We start from the raw sequence: 12,932 nt of genomic DNA on the forward strand, positions 1-12,932 counted from the left end.
GATATCAAGCCTCCAGGTATGATGGCAAGTTTTGTTTTTTGCTCTGCAGCAATCTTCTTTGTGTTTTTTGTTATGTGTGCCCTGAACTGATCAAGCACCAATAGGGCAGGTTTGCGTAAGAGCCCACCTGGTCTCCTGCTCCAAACTTTCTCAAACCAGATCCATCCAACCCTTGTCATGAACGTGGACAATCACTCCTCAAGGAATGTCTTCTTTCGGCATTGTTTTGTGTTTGAAAATCGGCATAGGAGGCAGCTTGGTTCCGTTGGCACCACAAGCTAGAACAACTGTATAATGGCTCTTTTCATGTCCACTTGTCTTCACAGTTACAGTTTTCACCCCCTTCTTATCAACAGTTCTGTTACTTGGGACATCAAATTGAAGGGGGACTTCGTCCACATTTGCAGTCTGTCCCAACTCAAACTGATGTGTCTTCCGACATTGAATGACAAAATGATGAAATTCAAGGACCTTCTGCACATAGCTTTCAGGCATCTTTTGGGCAAGTCTGGTGCACGTACACATGCTTAGTCCATTCCGTTTCATGAACCTGAAGCACCAATTGTGTCCTTTGAAATCAGCAATTCTTTTTGCCTCATGCTGAACCATCTTTGTGGACACAGGAATTCCAATTGCCCTTTGCTCTTCAATCCATATCTTCAATTCCCTCTCTAAATCAGGCTATTTTGCTGACTTGCCTCTCATGGCCGCCTTCTGCCGTGGCATTTTCAGTAGGGTTTCTTCTTCCTGTAGCCAGTCTCGGATTGTTTTCTGAGTTGGAGGAGGACTAAACTTTCGTTCAGCAGCACGATTTCCATTCACTTTTCCAAACTGGATCATTTTTAACTTGAATTCAGCACTGTACGAAAATCTTTTCTGAGCCATTTCTGGGAAGAACATGGCAAAACGTAACATAATATACCGGTAACAAGTACGAAACAATGAGTGCAAAGTCAAGCTCGAAAAAGCGGGAAATGCAAGTAAAAAAATCTACAACCACTGTATAAGATTCACCCAGTTTTTAGACCCCAAATTTTTCAAAAAAAGGTGCGTCTTATACATGGGGAAATACGGTAATATAAATTTACAAAATTTATTGATTGATTTCTTCTTCCCCCCCCCCCTTTCTTCATTTGTTGCTGAAGTTACATACCAGCTTACATTGAATTTGCCACATGTAACACAGTTCAATTTGTACTCTTGTTCATAATTTTCCTTCTTGATTATATTACCTATAAGTATAATAATACTTTAAAATATATAATGAGATAAATAAATTATTTTGAAAACTGGAAAAGAATAATAAATACAGTAGAACCCCGTTGATCCGGACCATGATCCGGACTTTCTGTTAATCTGGACTGGATTTTCAGTCAGGGGGAAAATTCTATTGAAAAAAAATATATTTCTGTTCACTGACATTTGGGAGAGGGTTTAAAATTTAAAACAATAAAAAAGATAAGCAATCAATAACAAAGAACACCGCACACACAAATTGCAACTAACATGATATGCCCAAGTGGGAATGGAGTAACAAGTTACGAAACTTAAAAAATAAGAATGAAGAGAACATTCTGAAAATTTATTTATGTTTTTGATATTATTGATGATTTCATGGAAGGGGAAACACATTTCACCATAATAACATAAAAACCCACAGAATTCCTGCTGTCGGTATTATCGCAAATTCAATAATATTGTGTTTACTATCTGTTTATAATAGATTGCACTAACAGAAAAGCCTAATAAACAGTGGACTGCTAATTGTTTTTATTGTTTTATGGTTGCGACCTCCTGAAATCCGACTGAACCATGTGGTATGGTTGGAGACAATCGTAGGGTAATCTCGAGTGCTGGCCTATTCAGTTGACAGCTGCAGCTAGCATTGTCCGCGCATATACATGTTAATTTTGAAAGTGAGTTTTAAAATTAAAGCATAAAAACATTGAGGACTGTTTCAAGTAAACTTCTCGAAAATAGTTATTTGTTTTGTGTTGCAGTTTTTTTTTTATGTTTAATTTTGTGTAATATAATGTTCTACATTAAAACTTTATTATTTTATACAGTATTTTGTTTACTTACCATGTTCTTTTACCTTTTATAATTTTTACTTTAAAATATTGCTTTATTAATTTAATATAAAAACCAATTTAGCTAAAAGTTTGCCATTTAGTAACTGTAAATAAAAACTAGTACATTAAAGATAGCTTCCGGTTAATCCAGACTTTCACTAATCCAGACTGAGTGTGGTCCCGTCAAGTCTGGATTAACGGGGTTCTACTATATAGTAAAATTCATATGAAAATTACTGTTTAATATACTGTACTGATTATAAATTTAAGTAACAGATGCTCAGAACATATTGATAGGAAAGGTATACCTTTATAGGATGCATTATATATTTTCAATTAACAAAAATTTTATACAATACATCTGTCTAGGGTTGTGCTGGGATTTGTAAACTAGTTGATATTATAAATCTTTCATTCCTATTCAGTAGAGATTTCTTTAGTTTTTAATTGAAAAATTAAGAAACACTTGAAAACTATTATGAACTACTGCTTGGTGAACAAAATAATTTTTGAGTGAAAAATAACTAAAAAATGAGGTGAGAGATTCAAATAGTTTCTACATGACTACAAATATAATAAATGTATTCTTTGTATACTTGCCCACCCATTAATAGCAGTACATTTCATAATTACCCTCCATGTTTTAAAAAATTCTAACACACTATTTTTGAACTGTTATTATTTTCATGATTGATTTCTTGCTCTTTTAGAAAAGTTTTTTTCTCATCCTATAGGATTACCATGTAGCATTTAAAAACGTGGCACTTCTTTATCTTGAGTATATTAAAATAACACGAGCATTACAAGATTGCTATGATCAGATGCTACATCCTCAAAAAAGACATGTTGTTCGAAAACTCCTTGATGGTACTATAGGACGCATTTTAGAGCTCAAAGGAGAAATGGTAACACTGGAGTGCTCAGATTTCCACTACTTAGATGATCTTCTTATTGAAAAGAAATTGGCACCTGTAAGTGAAAAGTAAATAGTGTTATGTTCATAAACATGAAATTGTTGATTGTAATGATGATAAGATCACTGCATGGTCATGCTGACTAGTGTAGATAATTTCTTTTGTTTAAGTAAATGCTGAATTTGCTTAGATGCTTTATATTATAAATTATTGATATATTTTAAAGTGACAGTCATTTTAAAGATCACTAAGTAACCAAATACCTTACTGAAATTTCATCAAAAAAACAACTTTAATCTGCATATAATTCACTGTCCTTTCAGTAATATGAATTCCTTCTCTGTTTTCTGACTTTCTGTGTTTTTATACATGATCTCTTGGCATTAGCATTAGCAAGGGCACATGATGCAAGAAAGCAAGCTTATATAGCATCAGCCAAACACACACACACACACACACACACACACACACACACACACACACACACACACACACACACACACACACACACACACACACACACACACACACACACACATCCCCTTCTCATTTCACCCATCCACTTGCTCCAAATGTTTGTCTAGTTCTGCCTTGAATCTGTTTAAGCTATCAACTTCTACAACGACAGATGGAAGTTTGTTCCAGCAACCAACACCTGCTGGCTAAAGGCAAACTTCCACACATCTATCTTACAGCTGTCTTTCCTCAATTTGAATTTATGCCCTCTCAGGTGATTATTCTGAGCAAGAGGAAGAATCCCATCAGCATTGAGCATGCTCAAACCTTTGAAATGTATAAAGCTTCAAGGCTTTATACACTTCCATCAGATCACCTCGCAGGTGCCTAGTCTCCAGACACTGTAATTTGCAAAACTTAAGCCTTTCTTCATATGAGCAACCCTTTGTTTCATTCACTAATCTTGTTGTCCTTCTCTGTACTCGTTCCAACAGCTCTACATCCTTCTTAAAAGGAGGCCTCCAGACCTATATACAGTACTCAAGGTGTGGCTTGATCATTGCCTTATACAAGGGAATAATCACCTCCTTATCACTGCTAGCAAAATTCCTGTATATCATTGACAAGACACACGACACCACTCTTGCAAACCGTCTGCACTACTCAGAAAACTTCATATCTGCCTGCACGATTACCCCCAAGTCCTTTTCACTGTCTACCACTGTCAGTGATCTACTGTCAAACCAGATGGAACCCCAACCCTGTGTTGAGTGGACTCTGTAAATAACATCCTAGACAGTATTATTCAAACTGAAACTGGGGATATTTTCCCCACCCAGCTGGACATTATAGAAGAAAACACTGAATATGACAATGCCATGATTGAACCTCTGTTCACTACACAAGACTTAGAAATAGCACTATCTAAAACCAAAAATAATAAATGCCCAGGTTTTGACCTCTTAGAGGTTGAGATTATCAAAAAAATAGCGGAAATAGCACCAGATAAATTAATAGAACTATATAATAACTGTATGATAGAAGGTATATTCCCAAAAATATGGAAAAAAGCAGTGTTAAGATTAATTCTCAAAAACCCTGAAAAACTCCCTACTGATCCCAAATCATATAGACCAATAGCCCTACTCCCTGTACTAGGGAAAATATATGAAAGACATATATAGTAGATTAGCCTAATATTACACAGAAGCAGGTTTACATTCCAACAATCAGTATGGTTTTAAGTAGGGCAACTCTATGGAGGATGCCATGCACCACCTACTGACAACAGTTAAAAACACAGAGGAGAAATATATGCTGGCAATCTCCATTGACTTTGCTGGGGCATTTGACTCACTCTGGTGGCCTAGTGTCCTTAGGAGACTTCACCAGGCAAATGCCCCACGAATCCTCTATAAGGTAATAAACAGCTACCTTACAGACAGAAGTATCTCAGTACGCACAAGGTTCCAGGAATTGACATGCCCTGTAAATAAAGGCTGCCCGCAGGGTTCAATCCTTGACCATTTCTTTTGGAACATTGTTCTGGATGAATTTCTGGCCTTGGATCTGATCCCCGTGGAAAGCCTGGCCTTTGCAGATGACATGATTCTCCTTGTAAAAGGTAACACGTGAGTGGTAGTAGAGCAAAGATCAAATGCTGCCCTCTTGCAGCTGCAGGAGTGGGCACAAATACACATGCTCAATATATCGCCTGAAAAAACCAAACAAGTACTTCTAAAAGGCAATTTGGACATAAGAAGACGTCCACAAATCAAAATTAACACAACCACTATAAAAATGGTAATAACAGAACTAAAGGCAATTTGGACATAAGAAGACATCCACAAATCAAAATTAACACAACCACTATAAAAATGGTAACAGAACTAAAATATCTTGGAGTGGTCTTTGATTCAAAATTAACTTTTTACCCCCATTTGATCTACTTGGCGAAGAAAGTAAGAAATTATGCAGGATCAGTCGAGCAGACTGGGGACTCAAAAGAAAGACCATGGCAATCATATACCGTGCAATGTTCCTACCTGTTATCACCTATCGAGCCAGTGCATGTTTCACCTGCTCGGCCATAGTAAGAAATAGGAATAAATTAGAATCTATACAAAGGACACGCTATTACCAGAGCATGTCACACAGTAAGCACACCTGCGCTACAGTTGCTGGCCAGAGCTCTCCCACTTTACCTGGAAGTAGCCAAAAGAGGCTTATATTATAGATTTAAAAAGGGCATACCCACAGAATTTCTGGAGATAGCCCTTGATACAACCAACACTTTCAATGATGAAAAAAAAGAATAGCTACAAAGCTCCATGAGCTATGGCAAATAAAGTGGGAGCAAGAAACAGAGGTTTGGTTACCAAACTGTTTCTGCCATGGGTGTCAATGGTTAGCCCAAAGCCACCTAAGTGGTATGCCCCTGGACTTTTTACAACATTTATATTTGATAGGTCACGACTTCCTAAAGGCAAAACTAACCTCCTTAGGGCTGACTGATGACCCAAACTGCACCTGTGGCGAAGACTGGGCACACATTCTATATGAATGTATAATATATGACATCCTGAGAACAGAGCTAATAGCACAGATTGGCCTCCTTCCCAGGGGAGAAGAACATCTGTTCATCATAGCAGAGGAAAATTATAATTAAATATAATTAAAATCCTGTTGCAGCACCATAACGTCAGTTGTGTCCTTAACAACCCTGCCAACCTTTTTATTGTCTGCAAACTTGGACATTAAGTTTGATATACCATCATCAGTATCATTTATAAATACAGAAACAACACTGAACCTGAGGGACTCCACTAATAACATTAGTCCACGATGAACAATGTCCATTGATTAGCACTCTCTGTCTTCTCCCGCTCAACCATCCCTTTATCCATAGCAGCAATTTGCCTCCAATGCCACACTGCTCCAATTTGTGCAGCAGTCTTCTATGTGCAACAATATCCAAAGAATTTCTAAGATCCAAATATATAATATCAAAGTTATTCCCTGCATCCAGTTCTTTTGTGACTGCATCATAATATCCAATCAAATTGGTCAGGCAAGAATTTCCCTTAACAAAACCATGCTGTGTCTGAGCTATAACTGAAATCTTGTCTAGGTGATCCTGCAGTGCTTCTTTAATCAGTGCCTCCATTAATTTTCCTGGAACAGAAGTTAAACTCACAGCTCGATAATTACTTGTGTCAGCCTTTGATCCTTCTTTGTGAATTGGGGTCACATTTGCACATCTCCAATCTATGGGTACCTCCCCTGAGTCCAAGGAAGCTCTCATAATTATGGCTAAGGGTTGCTTACTTCCTTTGCTGCCTCCTTTAATATAACTGGATAGATCCCATCCACCCCAGGTGCCTCTCTTGTGTTTATCTTCAACAATTTCTCCTCCACTTTACTCTAAGTTATTACAAGATTATCTAGCTTACTGCCAGAGTTGAATACACCTCTGGCATTCCCCTCGCTGAATAACACCTAATGTGTGAATGTTGATGCAATATATTTATTTAGTTTGTTAGCTACCAGAGCAGGATCATCAACAGTTGAACCATCGATATCAAGTGGACCAATCTGATTCATCCCCTTCCTTCTAGAGTTTACATAAGTAAAGAACTCCTTGCTGTTTTCCTTTGCATCCCTTGCCAAATATTTCTCGTAAGCTGCCTTCACCTGCCTAACCTACTTTGTAACTTGGTTACAGACCAGCTTATATCTATCATAGGCTTCTGTGTCACATGTTATTTTATATGTATTCCATGCATTTTTCTTCTCTGCCATATGTCTCATTAGTTCATCTGACATCCATTTATGCCTAAACCTTGAACAATATTTCTTAGTTGGTATGTAAAGCCTAGTAACTTCCAAGATAAGTTCTTTGAATGCTTCCCATTTTGAATTTGCTGTTGGTAACATCATCAGTTGGTCCCACTGTATAGAATTTAAATACTGTCTCAGACCATCGTAGTCACCTTTACGAAAGCAAAAACCCTTCCCTTTACCCCTGATGTTAGTTACCTCTTTGTGTAAATCCCACTTCAGCACACTGTGATCACTGCCACATAGTGGTTCCTTTATCTGTAGATTCGTGATGCATGAAGAATCACTACTGATAATCAAATCAAGAGTATTACTCCCTCTAGTTGCCTCCCAAACATGCTGATGTAGAAAACAATCATCCAATAAATCCAAAAAAGCCTTGCTAGTATGTGAGTGACCAACCCACAAATTCCAGACAATATCTGGGAAATTAAAATCCCCCATTAAAATTCACAAACATGACTACAATGTCATGTTTGTGAATTTTGACCAGTGGTCCAAGAGGTATAGCCAATTTAATAAAATCAATCTGTTTCACTCAAAAGTGGTTTTTTTTATTCCTTATCATTAAAAATTGCCCAATAAACTATAAATGAAACTTTATTTTACGCTAAAAAGTTTTGGTTTCATTGTCCTAAACAGTGAAATCAAAACTCCGAATTATAAAACTGACAGATAAATAGGCACAAAGCCATTTTATCCAAATTGGTTATTTAACCAAAGCCACTGAGTCCAATGAGCTTAGTGAAAAATGAAGTTACCGGAGTATGCAGTAGCTTTTTTTTTTTTTTTTTTTATTTTACCACGTTTGTCCAAATCTTAAATTAATAAATTTTGTTTTCAGCCAGAACATATAGTTATTTTTAATTTTCAGTTTTTGGTTGTTTTATAAAAGAAAATTGCCTTTGACTACTTTATCAATGATTTATACTCTACTCACATATTGATTTGATCTGCCTGAAGCATGGAAATTAGGGAAAAAAGAGTGCATCCCTACGGCAGGGGCAAACCTGAAACTTACACATTTTCAAGCATATCATTCTAAGTAACCGACATATGATATTTTAGAAGTCTACAGTTATTGTTGATATTCTTCCTGAAGTGGTCAAGATTTTTAAATCAGCTGTTATAATTCTGCTCTTAAAATAATTAGATATTTACTATAAATTTCTTTGTCATGGGCATTGGGAGCCTCTAAAAGCTCTTATTACCTTGTAAATATTATAATGTTATTTTCTCTTGTATACCTTTCAGTTATTTATGGATAAATTAATAAATATTAATATTTGCATATTATACATTTCTTCTCATATGTTATTTAATTATATTATTAAAATATAGAACTTAGAAATATTAGATAACAATAATAGCCTAAATGAAGGGACCTGAGGAAAGCAAATATTTCCTCTTGGAGTTTTTTCTAGCAATACTCACATACGAAAAATGTTTTCATTACGTAAGGGTCTATACTTATAACAAAAAAAAAAAAAAAAAAAAAAATACTGACATTTGCATAATTGTTTAGGAAGATTTGGAAATTCCTATTCCTTGGTATTTTTTGGGAGAGAAACCAGATGAGGAAAAGGAAAAGCATTCTGCTTTACAAGAAATTTTGGAAAAATATTCTCCCCCAGGTGCAGAAAAGGTATGCTATTTCATTTATTAAAATATAATAATAAAAAATTGAAATATATATAAAATTATTGCTGATAAGAAATGAAACTATAAAAAGTAAACCAAGATGGTATGTTGCTAGGTCAACTTAGAGTTAAGGGCCTTTATGGTTTAACAACTGATATATATAGAAAAATGGGCGAAAGTCTAATAACAGTGTCTCACTACCTCAAGAATGCTTCTCCCATAATTCTCTTCTCATTAATCAATTAGCAAAAATCAAACTTTACAATGTTTACCTCTAATTAGTTCCTGCTAATCACGACTGATATTTAATTTACTCATATCAATCAAGTATGATGCTGCACAAATGCACACAGAAATTCTGTTGGCTTTTCGTTTTTGTTGAACCACATACCAACTTTAGATTAGCAGTCCAAAGGAATGTTTTAAAATTGGGAGCAAAAAGTGAAAAGGTGTAAATTCATTTAGCATTAGTAGAGAGATATGATGCAAGAAAGCAAGCTTATGCAGCTCAGCCAAAAAAAAAAAAAAAAAAACTTCCGCTTCACCCCTTTGTTCGTTCGAAATACCTGTCTAGCTGAGCCTTAAATTTATTTAGGCTATCAACTTCCACAACAAGGGATGGAAGTCTGTTCCACCAACCAACTACCTGCTGGCTAAAGGCAAATTTCCGCACATCTATCCTACATCTGTCTTTCCTCAATTTGAATTTATGCCCTCTCAGGTGATTATTCTGAGCAAGAGGAAGAATGCCATCAGCATTGAGCATGCTCAACCCATTCAAGCCTTTATACACCTCTATGAGATCACCTTGTCGGTGCCTGGTCTCCAGACACTGTAATTTGCAAAACTTAAGCCTTTCTTCATAAGAGCAACCCTTTGTTCCATTCACTAATCTTGTTGCCCTTCTCTGTACACGTTCCAGCGGATCTACATCCTTCTTGAAATGAGCCCTCCAGACCTGTATACAGTACTCAAGGTGGGCCTGACCATTGCCTTATACAAGGGGATAATCACCTCCTTATCCCTGCTTGAAAAATTCCTGTATATCATTGACAAGACACCATGAGCTACTCTTGCAGCCCGTCTGCACTGCTCAGAGAACTTCATATCTGCCTGCACAATAACCCCCAGGTCCTTTTCATTCTCTACCACTGTCAGTGTAGTGCCACACAGTTGATACGTTGCTCTGGGGTTGCTGTTTCCCATATGTAGTACTTTACATATGTCAATGTTAAACTTCATTTGCCACCTCTCAGCCCAAGAGGGCACTGACTCTCTTTAAAAATTACAGCTGTGAGTTACAGGCTCCGAAAAAATGATAAGTGTTTCCCTTTTTATTTACATAATTGTTATTTTATATTCTACTTAATATGTAGTCTTATAGTTATAGTTACACTGGTTATTTTTATTTTAATTTAGATAAAGAGTTTTTGTGGATTAATACTTAATATAGGTAAAACCGTTATTTCGTTCGAATCTTGCAGCCATTGTTTTTGTATATAGTGGTAGGGAATTCAAATTTTTAATTGAGGTAGCAAGGTAGCTCTAATGCATAGTTATATAGAGTAATATGCTTCACTGTTTCTATTAGATAGCGTAATATTGACATTTAATTAATTTAATTTATTGATCTTATTAATTTAAAGTATCATGCCCCAATTGCCCCAACTAGAGCAGCAAAGCAACGGGCACAAAGTGGCAGGAGTGCTGTGACTCGGGGGAGAACTGAGGGGGGGGCGATTCTCCAACGCATCACAGCCTAAAAAAATGTGCAACTTGTGAAATGTTTCCCGAACTCTCTGGAACGGAACATGATATTGCCATGGGGGGATGTCTTTGTGGGTGCGCGATGTAAGGAGTGTAAGGAAATCAGGCCACAACTCAGCGTTGTTATGGGCCTATATGAGAGTTTGAAGGACAGGGTGGATGCCCTCGAAAGATCTGAATTGAAGGGCCCTTCAGGCTCTCAGCTGCCCACATCAACACCAGAGCTTGCACTTGGTCATCACGCAACACAGTGGCAACCCCCAAGGCAGAATGCGCTGGTCCCACAGGAACTAGTAGTTGTTGGTGACTCTATTGTCAGGGAAACGGGGAACATGCTTTTTAAAAGGATAGGTGGAATAGGACCAGGGTATGTCTGCCAGGGGCAAAGGTTGAGGACGTTGTAGAGCGGATATCATCTTTTAAGGGCACAAAAGGTGATATAGTTGTACACGTTGGCACTAATGATATTAAGAGTAGGAGACCGGCAGAATTGCTTAAAAAGTACAGGTCACTGTTGAGCAAAAGCCAAGAATTAGGGTTGAATTTGAAAGTTTCTGAAATTCTGCCCAGACACGATAGAAGGGAGTATATGATGAGAGCCTTGTCGATCAATTCGGCCCTGGAAAGATTGTGCAAGGCTCAAGGGATAGAATTTTTTTCAGCCTGGACTGTACTTGTTAACAGGAGAGACTGCTTCTACAGGGATGGGATACACTTAAATAGAAAGGGGGCAAGAATATTTGCTGATGCTATTGAGGCAGTGTTAGGTGGGTCGGAAAACTGATAGCTTGGGGGATACAAGGACTAATAGATTAACAGTAGCCGTAGGCAGAGGTGAAGGTGATTCTTGCACAACTTCTATTAGAATAATTAGCGACCTGGAGCGAGGGGCGTTGGGGGTTTCAGGGACGGATGGAAGTCATCCTGAAATAGGTGGGTATATGGGATGTGTTAGGGTAACTAGGAATAGGAATAGGAGCATGTATACCAATGCTAGAAGTATAGTAAATAAATTCGATGAATTTGAAGTGTTGGTCAAGACATCAAAGGCAGATATTGTTGGGATAGCAGAGACGTGGTGTCACACAGACATAAGGAAGGCTGAACTGGAATTTGGGGAGTACAATGTGTACAGAAAGGATAGACAGGATAGAAAGGGAGGAGGTATTATGCTATTAATTAAGAAAAACATAAAATCAAATGAAGTGCATCCAGTTGATATAGACGAACAGTGCACTGTTGAGTCAGTTTGGTGTGACATAAGCACTGCGAAAGCAAAAATAAGAGTAGGAGTGTGTTATAGGCCTAATGACTCGAATGAGTACAATGAACAATTGTACAGAGAAATAGAGTGGGCTAGTAAATCGGAATGTCTTATAATGGGGGATTTTAACTTCCCAGATATTGACTGGAACTTGTGGGTTGGTCACTCACACACTAGTCAGACATTTGTGGATTTATTGCATGATTGTTTTCTGCAGCAGCATGTTTGAGAGGCAACCAAAGAGAGTGATACTCATGATCTGGTTATCAGCAGTGATCATTCGTGTATTAAGAATTTGCAGATAAAGGAACCACTAGGTGGCAGTGATCACAGTGTACTGATGTGGGATTTACTTAAAGATTTAATTAACATCAGGGGTAAAGGAAAGGGTTTTTGCTTCCGAAAGGGTGAGTACAGTGGTCTCCGACAATTTTTAAATTCTGTACAGTGGGATCAACTGACGATGTTACCAACAGTAAATTCTAAGTGGGAACCATTCAAGAATTAATCGTGTATGCTACTAAACGTTTCATACCTATTAAGAAATATTGTTCAAGGTTTAGGCCAAAATGGTTATCTAATGAACTAATGAGACTCGTAACAGACAAGAAAAATGCATGGGATGCATATAAATTATGAAGTGACTCAGAAGCCTATGGCAGATATAAGCTATTCTGTAATCAGGTCACAAAAGAGGTTAGGCAGGCGAATGCAGATTACGAGAAATCCTTGGCAAAAGATGCTAAGAAAAACAGCAAGGATTTCTTTACTTATATAAACTCTAAAAGGAAGGGAATGAATCTGATTGGTCCACTTGACATCGATGGTTCGACTGTTGATGATCCTGCTCAGATAGCAAACAAACTGAATGAATATTTTGCATCGACATTCACACATGAGGAATTATTAAGGTTTGAAAATGGCAGAAGTTAATCAAATTGTAGCAGGATACTTAATGATTTTGTAATAACTGAGAGC

At 37.2% G+C, this 12,932-nt stretch overlaps 1 protein-coding gene across 1 annotated transcript in view; it reads left to right on the top strand.

The window, feature by feature from the left end:
• LOC150086753 (dynein regulatory complex subunit 11-like) overlaps positions 1–12,932 on the top strand; it is a 283,392-nt gene that overhangs the window by 45,274 nt on the left and 225,186 nt on the right. The window contains exons 3-4 of the mRNA XM_090372244.1: positions 2,807–3,043; positions 8,808–8,927. Coding sequence (XP_090228370.1) covers positions 2,807–3,043; positions 8,808–8,927 — 357 coding nt within the window. The remainder of the gene's footprint in view (positions 1–2,806; positions 3,044–8,807; positions 8,928–12,932) is intronic.

The sequence above is a fragment of the Mastigoproctus giganteus genome, chromosome 4 (assembly GCF_048544385.1).
Source record: "Mastigoproctus giganteus isolate SK-2022 chromosome 4, ASM4854438v1, whole genome shotgun sequence".
Lineage (NCBI taxonomy): Eukaryota > Metazoa > Arthropoda > Arachnida > Uropygi > Thelyphonidae > Mastigoproctus > Mastigoproctus giganteus.